General features: G+C 47.5%; 1 protein-coding gene across 1 annotated transcript; it reads left to right on the forward strand.

Moving 5' to 3' along the window:
* Nucleotides 1-14399: 14399 nt before the first annotated feature.
* On the forward strand, nucleotides 14400-14931 carry NEUROG1 (neurogenin 1). Its single transcript, XM_048319421.1, is given in 2 exon segments — nucleotides 14400-14732; nucleotides 14734-14931. Coding segments are annotated over 2 exon segments (531 nt in total).
* Nucleotides 14932-20386: the final 5455 nt, after the last annotated feature.

The raw sequence follows: 20386 nt of genomic DNA on the forward strand, positions 1-20386 counted from the left end.
CAACCGAAAATTGCTTGGTTCAATACTTGTATTTCCTTTAACCTAAAATCCTTTGAATAAAACAACTCTCAGAAACAAGAATTGAAAACCTAAAGAGAAAAAACAGACTCTGAGCTGGTTTTCCCAAGTCTGTAAGCCTGGATCTCCAGGCAGGGTTGTTAATTTTCCAGGAACAAGAGAAGAATCCCTTGCTGTCCCTGATATGTAGTTGTAAAGGGAAATACTGCATCAGAAGGTAACAGCCACACACAAAGCATCAGCCACTTTCTTTCAGACCAAAACATGTCTGCTAAAACATTTAAATAAATATAATATACATATGTATATGTAGGTACCTCCTCCACCAAGATTTGGCAGCAATCTTAAGGTTTGGTTTTGTTTTCCCCAGCAGATTTCAGGTTGTGAAGCCACAGGAGACCCTTCAGTCCAGCCTCCCTCATATGCAGACCATACACTTGTGCTCTGAGATCAAAAATGAAGCTGCTGAAGTATGGTCTGAGCACACACCAGCCGGCCCTGACTGCTCCTCAGTTACCAATTTACCTTCCCAAGAGCCTGAACAGTTGCAGGGTAAGCAGGAGCCTCACTTCATCCTGGGGTACAGGACCAGGACATGCAGACCCCACAGTTCCTTTACCTGAGCACCAGTGCTGCACCACAAGTGTGTGAACCCATCCCAGAGCCTCCAAGAAGGGCAGGAGGCAACTGCTTTCCCCATCCAGCCTGCAAATCTGCTCCCTGGCACTCTGCAGGAACACCAAGCCCTGCGCAGGAGACCTGCCCACACACCCCATCCTTCCCCTGGGCATTGGGTACACGCAGGCTGCACCCATTCCAAAACAGTGCTATTAGATTTTATTTTAATGAAGGCGCAGGGGTCACCCAAGCAGCTGCAGTGAGAGGACACAATAGCAGGGAGACCTGCCTGGCCTTTTCAGCGAGAGCACTATGTGGGATTAGTAATGTTACACAGAGCCTTTCACCACTTGCTTTTCACTTGCTCATATATGGTCTAGGTCAGCAATGGCCAAAAAAGTTTATTAAGAAACAATGGTTGCTTGGTGGTCTGTGTGAGATGGCTCTCAGCAGGTCCTGCTGTGCCCCAGCTCCCCCAGGCTCCCTAAATCAAGGCACAAGGCCACACCAGATTGTTACACACATGGGGACCTTTCCTGACCATGTCCATGTGGTGGAAGTGCTGGTTCCACACCAACAAAGTTTTAGCAGGGCTGTGGGAGCAAACATGGGGATTGATGGTAAAGTCATTGTTGGGGCTGGGGGTTTGCACTGGCCACCCCTGAGACCTGAGTGGGAAGTCGAAGGCAGAGTTACAGCAACACAAATGCTCTCCGAGCTAATTAAACAGCAAAGTTGGATCCCTTCTGGGCCCATATTTGTAGAGAATAGGAACAAATGTGAATAAAAAAGCCACCATCCGCAGGATTCACCATCCCACTGGGATCCAGAGCCAGGGAGTTGTGCCTGTTCAAGGGTAAAGGGCCTCTGTGCAACCTGACATTATTTAACAGGTTTTATATAAGCCCAGACAGAGCTTGCACTCTCCAAAACACACTTCCCCTTAAGTCAAATGAAGCTCTAGTCACATTTGGGGTATTTTTCCTCCAAAGCTAGTTTTCAAGATTGAAGGACTGAAATCCAGATGTGCCCAGCATCTGGAGACCTCACTCCTGGTTGTGCAGCACCTTTGGGAAAAGATAAGATGGTTTGGGCTGAGTTTGGGCTTGAGATCCAGGAAGATGGACAGCCCATCTTGAAAGCCCTGTCTGCACCAAGTTCATGCCAGGGCAGTCTGTAGATCTTCCATGCCTGGCACTCGTGCTGGGATTTGTTGTTCAGTTTGTTCCCTTCAGTGGGTTGGGGTGTGCATGGCCACAACTGGAAATATAGGTATTTTTGAGGACTGCTGTTTGCAGCACTCACTAACTCTGTGTTTGCTCTATCAGAAACTCTGTGTCCGTTAGTCATTGATTTCCCTCTGATCCTAAACCACAAAGAGCCAAGTGTTTCCTGGAAGTTCTTTGGTTTGCCTAGAAATGCTGCACCCCTTGAGCCTCCAGATATCCTTGTAAACAGCGCGTATTTTCTGGCAAAGATTTCCTCTAATTCCTTTACCCAGAATGGCAACAGGCATTGCCATTGCCTGAGAGAGACGGTGGATGCAGCTGCATTTGCAAGCAGCTCCAGGTGCTCAGAGTGACCACCAGTGCTCATAGATATCAATATGCACCTTACAGAAATATTAATTGTTTGCAAAATCCTGGGCATCCAGGCAACTTGGAAAATGTCACAAACTGTTGGCTGTGCTTTCTGACAACACATACCTGCATCTCTGTGGAATATACCCACAAAGGTATTTGAGCTACCATTTCATAGAGAGAAAGCTGAACACCTGCATAAAATGGGGTCACCATCCTTTTTACCTTCCTTGGCCATCACCTCTGCTGACCACCAGAACTACAGTAACAGTCTCTGAGTCATGCTAGAGGTATTAAAGTATTTAATATCCAGTCCAGATCCAGAAGTTGGGTTTTGAGCGTTTCTATGAGCCAGCACTACTTGAGATGAAGCCTTGTGAGATCAAAAGGATGGTTGGGAGACCCCAGCAGCCTGGGATTCAGGTCCCTTCCTTTCTCTCACCAGCACTTTGGTGTCCAGCAGCTGCTTGGCCATGGCCATCCGATCGCAGCCCAGATCACTTCTGAAGGAGCAGTGGGGAAAGCAGGGCTGAAAGGACATCTAGTGGCGACCAAAAACCTTCTCAGTCAGCCGGGGGACGCCTCACAGCTGTCTGCATTATAAATCAGTTTGGAGCCTGCTCATTGTGCTTCTGTTGCTGGGAATGCTCTTCCGCAGCTCTGCAAGAAAAGCTTCAACTGTTGCATCTGGTTTAGGAAACATCTCCAAAGAAAATATTTTTTAAAAGAAAACAACCCAAAAAATAATAAAAAAATAGCAAAGCAGCTGTGTATGGGGAAGCCTGTTTAGAGATGCACACAGTCGTATTATCCTGTCAATTTGGAACATGTACACTAAGGGAAAAGAGAACACCTGGCCTTTCTGTGTTTACAGGAGACATATCCGTCACACCAGCATGGGGAACTGGATTGCAGCACAACTCAGCGCAGACTCATTCCCAAAACACCTGTCCCAAATCCTTTAAAAACATCAAGCGTTTCTGATCAATATGGTTTTCTTGCCCAGAGGTTCTCCCTCCTGCCACCTGCTCTCCAGCAAGCCCAGGACCCCGTGTGCTTGCCATTTCTCTGGTGTTGCACTGGGGTCCTGTCCTCAGCTAGGTCCCTTTGACCTCCCAGCAGCAAAACCCACACACACAGAGTATCACCTCCAGTGCCTGAAGTGGAGAACTCCTCCCTTTTCCTGGGTACCAGCACAGCTACATCCAACCACCAAAACAAAGCCAAGACCCCTTGAAGAAATGCCTGTAGGGATATAACACACATGAGAGTGTATTCTCTGAACACCCAGTGACAGGTTGCATTTCTGGTCCTCTTGCCAACCATTGAAGTCCTCAAATCCCCTTTGATTTTCTCTCATCTGTTGCCTGTTTGTGTTATCAGCTCTTTGGGTAGTGACTGCTCTGACGACACACATGGAGGGCATCCAGCCCAACAGGAGCACTCCCTGCGAGCGGGCACGCGGGACCTGGGAGGGAGGAATGACATGACATGAAGTGACAGGAAAGGAGGCAGGCAGCCAAGGCCTGGAAAATCACCATGCCTGTGTTTTTGGTTTTCCTCCTGCACAATAAAAGAGGTTAGTGAATTCTTCTTGAATGGGTTTCAGAACCTCCTCCAAGGAAAAAAAAAGAATCCTGTTCATGTTCACTTAAGACTGATAATTACAGGAATAATTATGATTTATTCCTGTCATAAATCTTGGAGGAAGAAAAGGGTTTTGAGGTTTGCAAGATTTGCTGGATGACAAAAGGAAAGCACAGCTCTAATTGCCCTTCTTTGTTGTGTTTAATTAAGGATTCTGAAGCAACTGATCTCAGGATTTTTTTCATGGTTAGAAACCTGCAAGGAAAAGAAAATCTTTCTGCAGAGCACCAATCAAAGCTTTGTTGGGTTACTAGGCACTAAGTGTGCTACATCTGAACACTCAGGACACCCAGAAAAAGAAGCTTATTAAAGGAAAAGAAATGCTACAACAGGCTTCTTTCCACCACCACCCCCCACTTCCAGTAGACCTTGGCAATTTCGAGCTCACTTCTAATCCCGGAAGAAATGTCTTTTGTCTTTACCCCTCAGCATTTTCACCTCATTATTGCCCGTTCAATTTTGTTGCATAAAAACATTTCTCCATTTCTATTACCTTCATAATTCCACCATTTATATTTTTCCTTGTGGTTTGCTTCAACTTCCTTTTTTATCTCTCCAGACTTATCACTTCTGCAACCACATCAGGAAAATCAAACCAGCCCAGAGCTCCTCAGCACCTTCCCTGGGCCAGCAGTTCCCAGTCAAGCACCACTTCTCCCCAGCAAGAACCAGTTTGCCAAGTGCTACCTCTCCAATTCAAAGTGTAAGTGACAGGCAGGGTGTTCCCTCTCCATTTCTGTGCAACAGCTAAAACAGTTCTGCCAAGAAAATCCAGTTCCTCCTCATTGTAGCAACCAGTGTCAAATCATCACGTCTGGCTCTGAGCAGTGCCACCAGCCCACGAGTTACATTATGCTCAGCCAAGGCTGCAGGAAGTTAAGGAATAAAAACGGCAAGAAATCCTTGGGATTGCTTTCAGTCTGAAGGCGCTTGTGACAGGGCTTTTGCAGAAAGTAGTGGCACTTGAGAAGTGTGGAACTCCCATGCTGAGAACAGGACCAGCACACACTGCATCCCCAAAGGGAACACAGAAACAGAGAATAGTCTGAGTTGGAAGGGACCCACAAGAATCATCGAGTCCAACACTGAAGTGAGTGGTCTTGTGAGGAAACAGAGGTTTGGGTTGAACAGAAGGTAAAATCCCAACAATTCAACTGCACTAGATAATGATGCCTTGAAATGCTGCTCTACAAAGGGAAAATACCAGCTTTAAAGGAAAAAGAAAAGACTTCTTGGGTTTGTCATGATGTTTAGGAAATGTTTCTTTAGGGTCAGGAGAAAAGGATGAAGGGAAACACTGAATTTGGCTAAAGCTTGTTGCGGAAAATTATTTTTAAAAAAAATGGCCCTAAAGCAAAGAATGGAAGGAAAACAATCATTTTGCCGTGTTATAGGAGATATTTCCCCACTTACTTGAAGCAGGTGCCCGGGTTTTCCAGCAGAGCCTCTGCACAGGGTTATCCATCCTGGCCACTGCCGGGAGAGCAGAACCGGCTCCGAGCTGCAGCTTGGTGGAGGTTGACACCTTGCGGCAATTCCCATCACTTACAAGTCAGGAAGGCTGGGTTTTTCCTTTTTTCTTTTTTTTTTTTTCTGGCGAAGACGGTGGGTGGAGTTCATAGCCGAAGAGCTAAATTCCCGGCACCTGGCACGTCATCTGTGGGGTAGAGGTCTGGGTTCATTAACAGTTTAATGAGGATAAATAACACCAAACACTGAAAACGATATAAAAAGAAATCCAAGTCACATCCTATTTATTTCTGGGGAAAAAAATAAAGAAAAGGAAAAAGGATTCCTTGGGATAGCACCAGCTGTATATACACAAGGCCCACAAGACAAGTAATAAAAAGTGGTCTAGCAAAAGATATTTCTCAGCAATTTCTCGGTCTCATTGGATATCCTTCTGTTTGCACAGTGGGGTAAGAGGTGCAGACCCCTGACTGACTCCAACAGCTGCTTTGGAGGAGCGAAGCTACATCAGCTCCAGAGGAATTATCTCTAATTCCCACTGGAGTAAACGGAAACGGGCTCAAGACCTGCCATGCATTAAACCTGAAGTGAAGGAAAAGATGCCTTGGGTTTTATGCCTTGGTTTTAAGAAGATGAAAAACAAGAGATGTTTGTAGTCTGAAGAAGTGCATTCACGTCTTCATTTATAATTAGCTATTTTACTGCAATTTGCTACATGCTTAAATTGGAAGAGAAAGCGGCATCCCCTCACCAGAAGCCCAGCAGAAACATGTCAGCCAAACTTGTCTCCCCTCATTAGCCAAATACTTGTTTCAGAGGAGCTTCTTATTGGAAGTGCATCCAGCCCCAAGGGAACAAAAAACTCACCTAGGACATTTACTTTCCCTTAATCATGCTGCTCCATTGTCTAATTTCCTGAATAGTGAATTCCTGAATACTACAACTAATACTTTGTATTTACTTAGCATTTTACCCCTTCAAGCCATTCCAAAATATGTATTAGCAGGCCTACAACTTAGAGCTACACTTGCAAAAAAGTGTTCAGGGATTATAAGGGCTTATATATATCTCGAAAACTATTCTTGCCACTTAACTGTGGGTCAGACTTAGCTGCATCCCCTGATTCTCCACAGTCCCGCTCCAGGCACAAAGCACAGCACCTGAAGTGTCCTCCTGGAGAGTTTTTCCTTCTAACTCTCTGCCCACTTCAGCTGCACCATTTTGTACTGGTGCCAGCAAACCCAGCAGTTTGGACCCATATGCTGCCTGAGAGTTTTCAAGGGCTGTTGTACCTGTAGTTTAACACTGTACTTTTATTCTTCTCTTTATACCTGGAGGCATTATCCTAAAGAGCTACTGAGAGAGATGGTACCTGGCTGTGAGCATGATGGAGAGCGAGATGGACTCTGTCACCTTCACAGCTGCTTTCACCAACAAGGGGTTGAATTCAGGCTAGAATTTAAGGTGTTCATACCTGTGGGTTTGTCCCTGAAAAATGGGAACTGTAAAGGATATATTGCACATATAATACTAAGGTAAATGGTAAGTTAAATGGATAACCAGAGGCCATTTAAGTCAGTGCAAAGAGTTCCTTTAAATTCCAGAAAGCAGAGCAAATCTACACATTATGTATCATATGCTGAGATGCAAACCCTTGTCCTTGTATGGCCGACTTTGCAGCACTGAGCCTTGGGGTGTCACCCTCGTCCCTCTCATGGTCAGGGTGGCAGGACCTGCACCCCAAAGGGTCCTCCCTGGGGTCAGGGTGCAGGACCCTGATCCCAGGACTGTTGGCTGGAGCTGTATCCTCTCCTTTCCCACCCGCCCCACTTTGCCCAGGCTCTGGGGCTCCTGCAAGCACTGTTAGGTTCCTGCCCAGCCCTCACATCTCTTTAGGGGTGAATTCACCTGGGTTTTGGCTTTTTTTAATTGAGAAATTGTCAGCATCTTCCTCACTGATACAGTCTTTTACTATAGGTTGCCTCTATTTATGTATATAATACATCCAGTTTCCTTTGATGTGAAAGGCATCTGGATGGTTTCATACTGATGTCCCTTTAGAGAAAAACATTTCCTACCTGCCCCAACAGCCTGGAAGTGAATGAACCCCAAAATGGCTCCCCACTTAAAAATACATGAAGCATCTCAATTTTCTTTTATGTACATATGCTCTGTGCCAGGGCAGAGCAGCAACAGAGGTGTGACAGGGAATTTTGATCAAGGCTCCCTGGGAATGCGAGTGACCCAGCCTTCCTCTCCTATTCTGTGTGCAGAAGTACAGATACTTATAGATGTGAAAGGCGGTATCACCACAGGAGTTGTGCATGCACATGTGTGTGACTGCCTGTCTCTGCACACATCGGAGTGTGCGGGAGATGTGGGTCCATGGCTGGGTGCATATGTGGGACACGTGTCTGTGTGGCACATCCATGGGGGGTTGCTCCCCAGCCTTGCCCTCCCGCCCCGAATCCTGGGGAAGGAAACAGGCAATTCCCTTCGGGTGCAACCCTTGTCCCTACAATGCCAGAGAAGGGATTATACCAGGGATTAACATTTTAAACTCCCCTTCCAGACCTACTCAATCAAAGATCCTCAGGCCAGTAATCGTACTTCTGTCCTGGGATTACTGCATTCCTGAGTCCAAACCTCAGTTTCAGGAGAAGCTGAGGAGAGGTCACCCCCAATGCCTGCACACCCCAAACTCCCTGGGATAGGGCAGAACCTCTGCATTTGGGTTTTCTCCCCTTTTTTTAGCCATCCTCTCCAATCCCCCTGCCATGGTTGGGAGAAGACTCCATGAGTGCTTTTCTTGTCGCCTGCCTCCTCCTAATTCCCAGTAATTTATCCCGTATTAAAACTCCCTTAAGGAAGAATGGCCCGGGACCCAACACCTGCTATGCAAATGGCAGCAAATCCCCCGGGCCCCCGCAGCGGGCCAGTGGGGACGCGCAGGCTGACGGTGATCCTGGAGCATCCTCCCCCAGCTGCAAGGCTCCATCCTCAGAGCCAAAGGGGATCTCCAGAGCTGGGGGGCACCCCCAACCCCCCTCCAAGAGTTCAGGCTCACTTTCACCCCCTCATTGTAGTGCTTAATTCTTTCAGGTTATCTTTGCCCCTCCTACAGGGCAGCCAGTGAATTTGGTCCCTTTCTTTTAGGATGTGTACTCTAGCTTCAAATAGAAAAATACAAATCAACAAAAGAGGGAGAATTGTGGGAGGGAAAAGGCGGAGGGGGAAAAAGAAGAGAAGAAAAAGCTCTCGCACAAAAAAGGTGTGGGGGGAAAGAGCTCATTTCTCGAACGTGACATCCTAATCTCATTTTTCCCAGTTAATGTGGTAGCCAGGAGGCTGGGGAAGCTCCAGGCAGGGAGCGTGGCCCAGCAACATGACCACACCAGGAGAGTTTGGCCCTTTTCCTTGGACAACTCAGATTAGGGTTGTAGAAACCTTGGGCAGCCAGCCGCACCCCCAGGCACCTGCACTGCACACTGGCTCCAGCCCATCTCCCTGGGGGTGCCCATGCTGGGGAGCCCCACAGAGACCCCACAGGCCCCTCCATCTCCACGCTTTCTTCCCGTGGCCCTTCACCATGATCACACATTTCCCAGCCTGAGCACTTGAGTGACATTTGGGCTATTATTCGAGGAGATAGATTGTTTGGCCTGAAGATGCATTGTTTGGGCTCCTCATAAAAGAAACAAGTGAAATGCCGCAGCTACCACACACAAAAATGACTCCTTCTGGCCATAAAACCAGTGGGACAAGGAAGTGGTTGTAGGAGTCAAACATAATTGATGCTAAGAAAGATGTTATAAATAATCTGTGCCAAGTCCTCTCTCATGTGTCTCAAAACCACAGAAAGTGGCGCTTTTTTTTTTTTTCTCTTTATCTCCCCTTGAATTCAGAAGCATAATACACTGTGAGCACCAATAATTGATGTATGTTATAATTCTTCATTACCCTATCAGTAGTCTGGGAAAATTGGAAGAAAAGAAAATGCCAGAAAGTTATGGTAAAACTTAAGATGCGACAGAAGTAGCTCTCTTTGCTCATGCTGTGAGTGTTTGAATAAGAAGAATGTCCCTGCACTGTAACAAGCTAAAAGAATGAGGAAGACAAAGGATTTCACGAAAAAGGTTTAGATAGAAGACAAGGCAAGTGAAACTGAAAGGAAGGGAAAAAAACCATTTACAATGGAACAATGCGTGTACTAATCGCTTTGATATATTATACAAACCCAAAGACCCAAAACATTGTGTAATTATTTATAAATGACTTCTCCACTCCTGTGTATAATACCACAGAAAGAATAAAACTGCAGGCTACTCTCTAAACTATTTCTAAATAGACCTAGCTCAAAAGGAAGCAGAAGTGTTTGAAAAAAAATAATTAATGGTTGATTTTATGGTTGTCTCATTAAAACATTTTAATTACCACAAACAAAATACATTTGTGCTTGCAGGGAACAATCGTTTACCTACTCTACCCCCCCACCCCCCCCTTCTAAAGAGAAGCAAAATGTTACATCACATGTTTAAAACCTGAAAATAAAACATTCCCACTATTTCTGCAGATCCCCAGGAGGGGTTGAGCCCTGACTGCAAGTCCAGGCACTTGTGCAGGATTTCAGAGCGGATTTGGCTCTCTGGGCCAGGACCCACTGCTGCATGGGGACACTCCTTGTGATGCCCCCCACCCCAGGAAGCCCCTGGCACATGGCGCGAGGCCTCACACTGGCCACAGGCAGGTAGGAGATGAGGCCAAATCCTTTAAAGACAAAGCCCTTGAGCTGCTCCCAAGGTGTTTCCCTGGCAGGTGAACTGGCTCCTGCTCCAAGAGGGGTTAATGCTACCTCCCTGCAGGCTGAGATCCCTTTCAAATACTGGGCTTCCAGGGCTGTCCATTAGCCAGCAGCCACAGCACCAATCCCTGAACCCCTGTAAGCCTCGGGCCGGGGGCTGTAAGGTGACTCCAGCCGGGTGGAGGGTGAAGGGTCCCAGGGGCACAGCCCTGTATGTCCACCCCTACCCTTGCAGCCCTCACAGCACATCTGTCCCCGGACCAGGCTGGACAGAAGCCACTGTGCTCTGCACCATGTCCAGACAAGCACAAGGAGACAAGCTGCCCCACTGAACCATCTCCTGGTTTCTACCTGATTTTAAAATTCCTGCTGCATCCACCCAGGCATCTCCAGGGGTGAGGGAGCAAGATCCTTCCTTTACTCCTGCAAGGCACTGGGTCTAGCTTTCTGCTCTGGGTGATGGCCTTGCCATCAGCCATGTCACCTCTCCGAATTTAGTTCAAGCATTCTCCACAGGCAGCTCTGCCTTCTCTTTCTGGCCATGCTTTCAAACAATGAGAGAGCAAAAAAGCAGTATTCTCCTGGTTGATTTGTTATTTTGACACTCATCCCAAGAACTCATCATTAGTTCAAGCCCTCTTGTAATAATGTAGCAAAAGACAGAGTTTGCTGAGTTACTGTAATGACATATCATCTTAAGACCTGAAAAAAATTGTTACCTCCGACTTCTCCGAAGCACTCCAACTGTAGGAGCAGTTTTACTGTGAACTGCTCATTTCCATGCTTGAAGAGTGATGCTAACATTGCTCTAATGATCATAATTCTGGTTGGGTTTGAAATGTGAGGTCGATTTCTGACATGGAGTTTTATTTACCTTTTTAAGGTACAACAAATACTTACCAGAGAATGGCATCTTCTAATTGACTGGCTTTTTCCTTGGAGGAAACAGTGCATCTAGAGAGCTGCAGGGAGCCTTGTGGCACATTTTCTCCAAAAACCCTTCCTCCACCTTTATTCATCAATTCCTACTTTTTCTGGAGTCCAGCCATGAGTGAGACCCCACGCACGATGTCTCAACATGAGGGCAGAGGAATGAGCTTCGTGCTCGAGGCCTTACAAGTGATAAATGTGCTGCATGGAAATGCACCCACAACAATGCAGATTTTGGGTGAGCAGTTTGCCATCACTTGTAAGGAAGGATGGGCCGATCCAGCTGTGCTTTCTCATAGTAAAAAATGCCACTTGAATCTTTTTCCCTTTCACTATTTTTAAGTGCTGTCTCTCAAAGCAAATTATGAAGTATTCCTGAAAGCTCCCTTAGAGTTCAAAATATGAAATTAATAGTATCCATGAGTCCAGCTGAGCCCAGCTGCACTTACATTAAGGTGGAAAAATTAGAATCAAAGGCTAAAACTCAGGATAAGGCCATCAGTGAGATGCTAGCAACATGCTGCGTGTTTCTTGAAATCAATGGCCCTCTTTCCTTTTGGAATTTTTTTTTCCAATCCCAGAAAACTTCACAAAACTTCAGCAGCCGACTTCCATAGGAGCAGGCCCATAAGGTGTAAGAGCTATTATCTGTGTTGGCTGAATAATTTATCTGCAAAATTAGTAGACTGCCTGTGATAGAACTGGTTGAATTATTCATCGGGAATAAATTATCCAAGATATTTAGCACTTCTTTCTGTTTGCGAAGGCTTCCTGAAACAATTCTGGTTCTGTGAATGCATTCGTTATTCATAAGTACACAGTGAATAGATTATGCAAACAAATTTCAGCCTATGGGTTGTTTGTGAAACATTCACTTCAGCCCTGGCTATTCATGGCTGTGACTGATCACAGAGACACATGGTGCTCTCTCCCCTCCTTGATTGGAGAACAAACTCTTAAAACAAGAGAATAACAAATGACAAACTGCAAATGATGGATAAGGACTAATGAATAATGCGCTTTCACTGCAAACTTTCAGACAAGTGATCGGTTGTGCCAAAGTCTGTGAAACTCTAGGGAATCATAAACATTTTAATGAATAAACTATTGACTGCCCAAAGACACCTAAACAAAAGACAATAAAAGTGTTGCAGACAACACTAGAGTTTATATCACTATATATAAAATGCACAGTAACAAAAGTTGAACACTTTTTGCCATATGCTTCCATAACCTTTAAATTTTGGTCCCTTCTGGCTTTCTGCTTAGTGCTAGCAACTCCACTGTCGGTCTCTGCCTGCTGACAGAGGCCTCTAATTGTGCCGTCACTTAAGGACATGAGTAACTCAGTGAAGTGGAACTGCTTAGTGCAGAAAGTCACTTATGTATGCAGAAGCCCTAAAAACATCAGCGTGATTGCAGGTCGGTGATTGAGAGAGCCCAGTCCCTCCCGGGAACAGCCAGGCCCCCGTCGCCTGCCGTACGTGGGTATATTGCACACCCCTGGTCTGCAAGCGTATAAAGATGTAAAAAAGCAGAAAGAGAGCTGATCCTGCAAGCTCGGCCGCTGCCAAACTACTTCTAGTTTGAGACTCGTTAATATTCATCACCCAGGGCTTTTTGGATTGCTCACTTCTGTGCGTGATCTTCTTGGCACAAAGAAGGTTGTTTGTGGCAGTTTGCTGGTGTAGTGGGTCATCGCAAAGCGAGGAGGGTGCAAAGCAGAAATAACTGATAGCAAACTCCTCGCTCAGGTTCAAGTAAAGAATGGTTGCTGTGAATTTAAAACGCAGAGATAGACAATAATTTAGCCTGTCAATATTCCCTGTTTACCGAAGATCAAAGGCATAGGAGAAAATCAAAGGAGGGGGAATCAATCTACATTTTGCATAAGGGGAAAACAGGTAAATACATGTGAGTTTAGGCATAGGCACCTGAAAATGGCTATTGATGGGCCGTGAAACTGAAAACCTTCCAGGGACACAAGTACCTGAGTGCTGACAATGGGGCTTCTTCGAAGCAGGGAGAGCAGGATGCAAAGAGCCAGATGTTAGAATGAGGAACTTTTTAGCCAGTTACAAAACTGCGGCTTCCCAAAATGTTAGATAGTGATACCCTGGCACTGAATGGGGATTAGCAGAGGCAGCAAAAACTTTACGATCAAAAGAGCACAATTCTTTGTTTTTATCCAGACAGAGAAGAATTGTACCTGTACATTGTATATGCAGTGTGTGTATATCTATATACAGTGTATATATATTGTGATTACAACCACCGAAGTTTATAAAATAAATGTCCTTTGGAACTTTTAACTTTCTGAACACCTGCAAAACCCTTTTCAAAGCGAAGCACGTGAAAGCCGAAGTGCATGTTGATATTCACCTCAGAAACGCAGGAGGGAAATACCTGCTTTGAGTTTTACCATTCTAGAGTATTTTCACTTTGACGGGTGGATGTAGAAAAACCGCAAGGTGCAACGAAAACCTGACGAAATCTTCCATCCGCATCTGGCTGGGGAATAACCCACGGCTCATCCCCTGGAAGTCCAGATTAACCTTTTTCTTTCCCCAAACCCCCTGCTCGCAGCGGTTTAAACTCACACTGGAGCCCCTCCGGCCGGAGCGGGACGGTGACCCCTCCACCCCCGCGCTGAGCCGCGACCCCCCCTGCCCCGCTTTGTCCTGCCACCTCCCTCCCCGCACACAGGGGGGACAAAGCGGGGGGACCCCCCCTCTCTCCCCCGTCCCCCGGGGGCGCGGCAGATGCGCGGCCGCCCGCGGTAATTGCGGGCACGCTCCGGAGGGCGCGGCGCACGGGGCCGACCTGCCGCCTCGGCGCGGCCCCGCGGGGCGGCCACGGGGCCATTGTCCGCCCGCCGCTATAAGAACGGGCGGCCGCGCCGTCGTGTGCCAAAGCCGCCGCTCACACGAGCGGATCGCAGCCCGCAGCACTTCAAAGCCACGCGCGGTCGCGTGTCCCCCCCGCCCCGCCTTTCTCCGGGCTTTGGCTTTTTTTTTTCGCTTTTTTTTTTTTTTTTCGGCGCTGAGTCCCCTGCCTTCCCCTATAGCGGCCGGCTCGGCTTTTTCCTCTCTGTATTTTCATACCGTTATTGCTTAACCGCATCCCCGGGAGTGCCTCTCCATGTGAGTACGGGAGCGCCGGCACCTGCCAAGCACCCGCACCGCCACCCCCTTCGTTATATTTATTTTTTTCCTTCCCCCCCCACCCCCCCCCCCCACCCCTTCCCCGGCCGCTTCGCACCTTCCCCTTCGCTCCCCCCTCTATCCTCCCCTGCCCCGCGTGGCAGTGACGGGGTCCGGCTTCTCTCCCGCAGGATGCCCGCCGAGGCGCCCAGCAGTGGCGACGGCGCGGAGCCCGGCGCTCCGCGGGAGCGGCGGAGACGGCGCGGCCGTGCGCGGGCGCGGACCGAGGCGCTGCTGCACACGCTGAAGCGCAGCCGGCGGGTCAAGGCCAACGACCGGGAGCGGAACCGCATGCACCACCTCAACGCCGCCCTGGACGAGCTCCGCAGCGTCCTGCCCACCTTCCCCGACGACACCAAGCTCACCAAGATCGAGACCCTGCGCTTCGCCTACAACTACATCTGGGCCCTCTCCGAGACCCTCCGCCTGGCCGAGCAGTGCCTCCCGCCGCCCCCCGCCTTCCGCGGGGGTCGCCGCGCCCCCCAGTCCCGGCAGCGACGCGGGGTCCTGGTTGTCCAGCGCCTCCCCGTCCGCCCCTTCGCTCTGCGCCTCCGCCTCCGGCCCCAGCAGCCCCGCCACCTCCGAGGACTGCGCTTACGCGCCCGCCGACAGCCTAAGGGGCTTCCGCGGGCTGCCCGCCGGCCCGGGCGCGCCCCTCCGCTAGCGCGCACCGCCCCGCGCCCTCCGCGCACCGCCCGGCGCTCCCAGCCCAGGGCTGGCGGCGGAGGTGGGGGGGGAAGAGGTTGGGGGCCTTGTCCCGTTGCACTTTTCATCACTCTCCTTCCCCCTGGCCCCTTCCCCCCGACCCCCGCCTCGCCTCCCGCGCCACTCCGAAAAACTGGGAAGAAGAAAAGCGACAGATTTGCTGCCGCAGACGAGGTGAAAAGTCAATTTTACAATTTGTAGCTCTCCAGCGAAGAAAAACGAGCATGAAAATTTGGTTTGAACGCCCTGACAATACCATGAAAAGGCTTAAGGGGCCGATGCGGCCCGGGGCGCAGCGCGGGGCTCAGCGCGTCTCCCCGGCCCTGCCCCGGGGCGGCTCAGCCCCTCCCGGGGGTCCCAGCACCAGCCCCGATGGGACCCCGCACCCGGCGGACAGCGGAGAGGCTCATGCATTATAGATGCTAACCCCCAGCGCGGCCGGCCTGCTTTTGAGTGGGAGCAGACACGGGGTATTCAGCGGCTGGACCAGAAAGCGGTTTAATTTATTCAAGATGTTCATTCATATGAAAATTGTATTTTTGTACATAAAGAGCTTTATTCTATTATTATACCTCTTATCAAAGTGGGGGTTTTGTTTTGGTTTGGGTTTTTTTAAGAAATCGTACTTTACCCTGTAAATAAAATTTTTAACGTTTGTACTGAATTTCAGCAGCGCTTCTGGAGTTTTGTTTCTTGAACTCGAGGGGTTCACTCCTCAGAAGGAGGCTGGGGTGGAAGGGAAGGGATCACCCCAAGGCAGCAGCCAGCACTTCCGACACCACACTGGCCACGGACACATGTGGCTACCTGGCCCCCAAGTCTCCTAGAGAAGGGATTAGAGCCCTGCTCAGGAGATGCAAGCAGAGAACAGGAGCAGTGCTGGTGTTTCAGGCTCTCCTTGCCATGGTTCACAGCAGGAGCTGGAAAGTGTCAGGTGCTTTGGGGCAAGGAGAAGGTGCTGCACCCCTGAACAGAGTACAGCGCTTGTAACTTTCCCTGAACCTGCAACACTGGCAGAGCTTGACTGGCATGAGCTGCCTCTTTTCCTCAAGTCACAAGGTGGGATGGAGGCTCCCCCAGTTCACTCACGGGCAGGGAGAGGAAAAAGGGTGGCCAAATGTGCCATCTCATGGCCTCGGCACCAGCTCTGGCACAGCTCTGGCTCTCACCTAGAGACTGAGGGTGTCAAGAGTACCCTCGTCTCCAAGAAATCTGCTCCACTGTTGCAAAATCCCAAACTTTCCTTTCTCCTGCAATGGGGTGTAACAGGAGCCCTCTGACCCCCAAAATCCTACCTTGCTGAAGGGCTTCTACTCTTCCTGACTTCATCCTCCCTTCTCTTTAGCATTGCTCAATGCTCCCATATTGCACTGGGCACACAGACCCTTTAAAACAAGTTTTATCCTCTTTGTTTTGTTTTATGGGGGAAATGAGGCAGCGCAGACATGCCTCTACAGCCATCTCCAAAACATGGGTGAATTGGAGCTGTGTGTGCAGTTAGCAGGGAGTTTGTGAGGAAAGATGGATAGAGGGTATTGTACAAGCCCAAATAAACCAGTTCCTACAGATCTCTGATGGGACAGCCAAGGATTATGGAATGAATTGACTTTCATTTTTCTGTGCCTCAGTTTCTCATCTGTAAAACTGAGGTACCACCATCTCACATCATCAGTGAATTTAAGGATTTAATTGCGCAGAGCTTTCAGTGTACTCAGATGCTCAGGCCTGCAGTAAAAGCCCAGGAAGGAATGCTTTAGGACAAGATCATACACTGTGTGGGGTAAAAGGCATAGGGCAAACACTGGAAGCATCAGAGAGAACACTGAGAAGCTGTTCATCACACAGGCAAAAGCTCTGCCTGAAAGTTAACCCTCCTGTGGGAAGGTATTATCAAAAACATAATTTGGGATCATATAATTGTCACAAAAATTAGAAGGAGAAGAGCTGAATTGTTTGCACAGACACTTCAGTGTCAGCATTTCCTCCTGAGTGCCTGAGCCTGCAATATAGACAAATATTTCTTCAACACAATTTTCATATGCATGTCTATACAGACACACACCCACCTCTGCTTCTCAGTAACTAAAAATGCTGAAAAGTGTTATTTTTTGGAAATCCTAATAGCAGCATAATACTTATATTAATTAAAGACACCATCAACTAGCATAGGGCAGTTCCTTAATGATGTCCTGTTAAATAAAAGAGATTTGTGAAATCTAATTCTGGCAGTAACAGGTCTCGATCTGTGACGCAGTGAAGCTTTGCTTGCACCTGCCCTTGAAAGCCAGGAGGTTTTGTATGCAGGAGCCTCCAGGGGCTGAAATTTAGTACAGTCCATGGAGGCGGAAGGTCATCTAAAGTCACTGGGTCCCAAGACACTGGACTTCAATCTCAAAGAAGAAAAAAACTCCACCAAACTTCAAAATATCCTCTATTCTTTTGTGTTCTCTTAGCTGCCAGCAGAGATCTGTGGACATTATGCAGTATATAAAGACCATACATCTACCAGGACTCAGTGTATGATGTTAATGTTCCTAATGGGCAATGAAAGCTGCAAAGTGCGTGAGGACACAATTAGATTCATACATTAACATGAGTCAGAGAACAGTTTTTCCCTGGAGCGGTGATAGGTTCAGACATAGTTGAACAAATCTGCCGCCGGGACAGATGGAATGCCCATATTCAGAGGCTGCAGCAACAACCTGCACCCCCATTTACAACAAGGGGGTTTGTATTTACTTTTATCAAAAGAATAGTTTGGTGAATTGGAACAGGCTTCCCCAGCTGGAAGCAGGCAGCTATTCTTAATTGCGCTAAAATCATCTCCTTGCATTACTGCAGGGGGAAAACTGTGTGAATTAAATACTAGGGCTGATGAAAGCATTAGCAAATTTTTTGGAAATACCAGATAGTTCTGTGTTAAAAAATATCCATAAACAGGCAACAATCTCAGTCCCACTGAAACCAGTGGCAAGATCCTTATGGACTTCAGAAATAACTGAAACAGCATCTCGATTTTTAATCTTGGCACCACATTGCATGTAGGTGTATGCATTTTTTCATATGTCTGCTGATAGGTGTTGGTAACACTTTACCCCTGTTGGAGCCATTCAACCACCTCCAGGGCATGCAAGCATTAGGGACCCTCTGCCAGGAGGTTCTGCAAGTCCTTATGTAGCTCTTAATTCCCCTTCAGTTAGGAGAGAAAGTCTGAGATGGCTCCATTGATAGGGAATCCCTGCTGGCTGGGAGACATCCAGCACAGACTTTCTCGGAACACAGCTGGGATTATCCCACTTTCTCTCTGCTGGGATTTACTGTGAGGAAACAGTCCCCTACCAACTTGCTTGTGTGCTCTGATGAGAAGGGCCCATAGCAGCTGGAACTACTCTGTTTCAGCCTTTTCCAACTGTTTTGAAGCTCTGGAGATTCTCTGTGAATTACCTGTGCTCAACAAGTGAGCAAATAACTGCAAATCCAAAATTCTGTACAGGTTTTAGATAACAAGTATTTTCTGTAGTTTCAATGCCATGTGGTGCCCTATTTAGTGTCATCCCTGCTGTGGTGAGGCTCAAATGATGCTAAGGGTTTAGTTATGAACAAGAGCATCCTCAGAAAGATTTTCATTATTGGGCCTCAATCTGTCATAGATTTTGATTTTACTCTCTACATGGTCTGTGAAAGACAGTCTGCACTACCACCTCTGACCACATGAAACTTAATATTATAATTACAGATCTCTGGGGCTCAAATGCTCCATTAAGACTGATTTGTATAGTAAGTAGAGATTATCAGAGCAGAAGCAGGTGAGAACTAATTTTCAGGAGCTTTTTTTGTTGGTGGCATATGCAACTAAAAGAAATCATCTGGAGGAGCAGAGCTGCTAAGGACCAAGCAGATTTACTGTCTGCACTGTATGTGAGCAGAAGAGAGATGCAAAAATGCTGCATAAATACTTCAAGCTGATAATTTGCCTCTTATTTATATAGTCTTCAGATAACACCGCTAGAAGCTTTTTAAGTCTAGATTAACAAATTAAATACCTTGTTAAAACCGGGTTTATGCCCACTAGCACGGTAGCAGTGCCTATGAACAACTAATGCCTGTTCTCTCCTCCTCCTCAACCAAGAGGCCTAATGGTCAGTGTGAAAAACTACTGAAGATCCCACAGGTGTCACAGAGCCATGGTGAAGCAACAGATCCCTTTAAAAGTCCTGTGGGACCCAGCCCTGTTATTAATCCCCAGGGCAATCAGGAGTGTAAGGCTGAGCTGAAGGGGTGAAATAGCCATGGCCCTGGAAACAGAGGTTTCCCCCATGCTGAGGTTACTGTTCTCTCAGGAGAGATGGGAAAGGGTTCACGTGAGGCACTGCTGGTGCAGACCAAGGCTCCACATGCCGAGCAATGCTCCTCCGTTATCATCACTGTTATTTTTCAGTTGTCAGTCTTCCAGTTTAAGATCCACTAGACAAGAGTGAAAAGACTCTTCCCAATGGATAATGCTCTTCTCTGCCAGCGTGGAAATGCTGATGGCACAGCACTTGTTGTTATTCAGGTCTCCCACTTTTGCCTCTATTTGGCTGTGCAAAGCATCTTACTGCTTATGAAAGAAAATCTTAGGAAACTCTGATCGTTTGAAAAGGACAATGAAATATCACATTAGAGAGGCTGGGACAGAGATGCCACTCGTCTCCATGCCATGCATACAATTCCACAAGTACAAGAAACTCTTCTCACTCAGCTCCTACCCATTTGTTTTACTCACTGACTGCCAGTAGGACTTTGGCAAAGGTTGGTGGGACTTTGACACAAGTCAGTAGGACAGAACACACAGCACAGCTCTGCAGAGTGAAAACTTGTGGAAGCAAGACTTTTAGAGAAGAGATTAACTTTATTCTTTGCATAATCATGAATAAGGGTCCACAGGCACAGTCTTGTATGCACTCTGCCAAATGGAAGTGTTGGAATCAAGTCCAGAAATTTGGTGTCCTAAAACAATCGGAAAAAAAATGCTTCAGGTGTCTCACTAACATCCCTGCTCTGTTTTCATTCATTTTGTTGCACTATTCAGCCCCCTGATCCCTTGCTTTCAATCCAAGAGATTCATTGTGCTTCAGGGAAGGACCAGCCTGTGTCAGTGCATGGTCTCCCTTCCACTCTTCCTTCATGCTTGTGAGATGTACTTAGTTACAAATTGAAGGATGCAGGGGGACTGATGCCTCTATTTCCCAAACAGGGATTTGGCAGAGTCCTCAGGACTTCACTGTCTCTTTCTTGGATTATTACATTCTGCACATTCCAGGATAATCTTTTTCTTTAACCTGAAGATTTCACAAAATTGCCTTCTAGGAAAGCATTTAAAGCTGTCTAATGTCAGTCCAAGGTGATTACGGACCTTAATGGTTTGTTGCACA

The sequence above is a fragment of the Corvus hawaiiensis genome, chromosome 15 (genome assembly GCF_020740725.1).
Source record: "Corvus hawaiiensis isolate bCorHaw1 chromosome 15, bCorHaw1.pri.cur, whole genome shotgun sequence".
NCBI lineage: Eukaryota > Metazoa > Chordata > Aves > Passeriformes > Corvidae > Corvus > Corvus hawaiiensis.